General features: G+C 41.0%; 1 protein-coding gene across 2 annotated transcripts in view; it reads left to right on the forward strand.

The window, feature by feature from the left end:
* gss (glutathione synthetase) overlaps positions 1-1,416 on the forward strand; it is a 13,301-nt gene that overhangs the window by 8,457 nt on the left and 3,428 nt on the right. For both annotated transcript variants that reach the window (XM_032519786.1, XM_032519787.1), the window contains exon 10: positions 444-638. In XM_032519786.1, coding sequence (XP_032375677.1) covers positions 444-638 — 195 coding nt within the window. The remainder of the gene's footprint in view (positions 1-443; positions 639-1,416) is intronic.

Genomic DNA, 1,416 nt, shown 5'->3' on the forward strand with positions numbered 1-1,416 from the left:
CCCCCCCCCCCCCCCCCCCCCGAAAAAAATGAAAGAAGATAATTATATATGATCCAGGGAGTACGCCGTAGTATCTTACGTCAATTTTTATTTATGTAGCCCAATATCACTAATCACAAAATTGCCTCAAAGGGGGCTTTACCATCTGTACAGCAAACACTCTTTATCCTTATCCATAAGGCTGAAGGCTTATCGGATGCCAAAACACTCCACAGCAGGTTTATTATAGCGTTAAGAGAACGGATTTTACCTGGAAATAATCATTTAATTTTTTTGTCACAACTGCGAGATTTACACAGTGTACAGGATTTGTGTTACTAAGTAATTTCCCAGGAGTGGTGTGAATCTAGTTGTACTGAACCATTGGCTAGTTTAATGTACTGGGTGTATAGGAGGTCTTGCCTAAAGGAGAGCTAAACGTGAGTGTTTTTTTTGAATTGTAGACTTGGGATGCTCGTCTTCTGATGGAGCGCTCTCTGGCTGTGAAATGCCCAGATATCAGCACTCACCTGGCTGGAACCAAGAAGGTCCAGCAGGTGCTCGCCAGCCCTGGAGTTCTGGAGAAGTTCTTCCCCGACCAGCCCCAAGTAGTGGAGCAGATCAGAGCAACGTTCACTGGCCTCTACACTCTAGACATGGTGAGAACATAACACACGTTACAAAGTTGTTTCTTTGTTTTTATTGAGGAGTGTAATTCAAAAATGTTTTATGTTGAATTCACTCATGTTCAGGGCAGCTGGGAAGTACTTCTTGTAAATGCATGCAGATATACTCAATTTTATTTACATATAGGGCTGGGTGTTGCTCAGAAATGTTCAATACACACACACACACACACACACACACACACACACACACACACACTAATGTTGATCCTTATAATAAATACAAATACAAAAAATAAAAACAGAACTGGGTGATAATTTATACTTCATACTTTATAAACTGGCAAAACCGACTGGGTCATATTTGACCCAGGGAGACAACGGGTGCATGGTCAACGGTAAGAAAACACAAGAGTTAAATGAAACTACCGATGTACAGGAAATGGCTTAATGACTGTGAATGACCGTATTGGCAGTTTGATTTTAAGAGTTTTCCTTGTTTTCCCTCACCTACGTCCTCTGACAGTAAATCGATGTTTTCACAGCTTGTGCCAGCTCCAAAAGACTGAAGAAACGGCAACAATCCCAAAGCACTAGCTCTGCGACTAACACAATCCTACGCTGTCTGTGAGCAGCATGTATAGCCAGTTAAAAGATGCTTTCCGTGAACAGTCTGCATACGTAGCCAAAGCAAATAATAGGGCTGGGCGTTATAGAGAAAATCAAATATCATATATTTGTGACCAATTACCTAGATATTAATACAGCAACAATATTGTAGTGTTGACTATTGGTGCTTTCACAAAATGTT

This window comes from Etheostoma spectabile, chromosome 7 (assembly GCF_008692095.1).
Source record: "Etheostoma spectabile isolate EspeVRDwgs_2016 chromosome 7, UIUC_Espe_1.0, whole genome shotgun sequence".
In the NCBI taxonomy this organism is placed as follows: domain Eukaryota; kingdom Metazoa; phylum Chordata; class Actinopteri; order Perciformes; family Percidae; genus Etheostoma; species Etheostoma spectabile.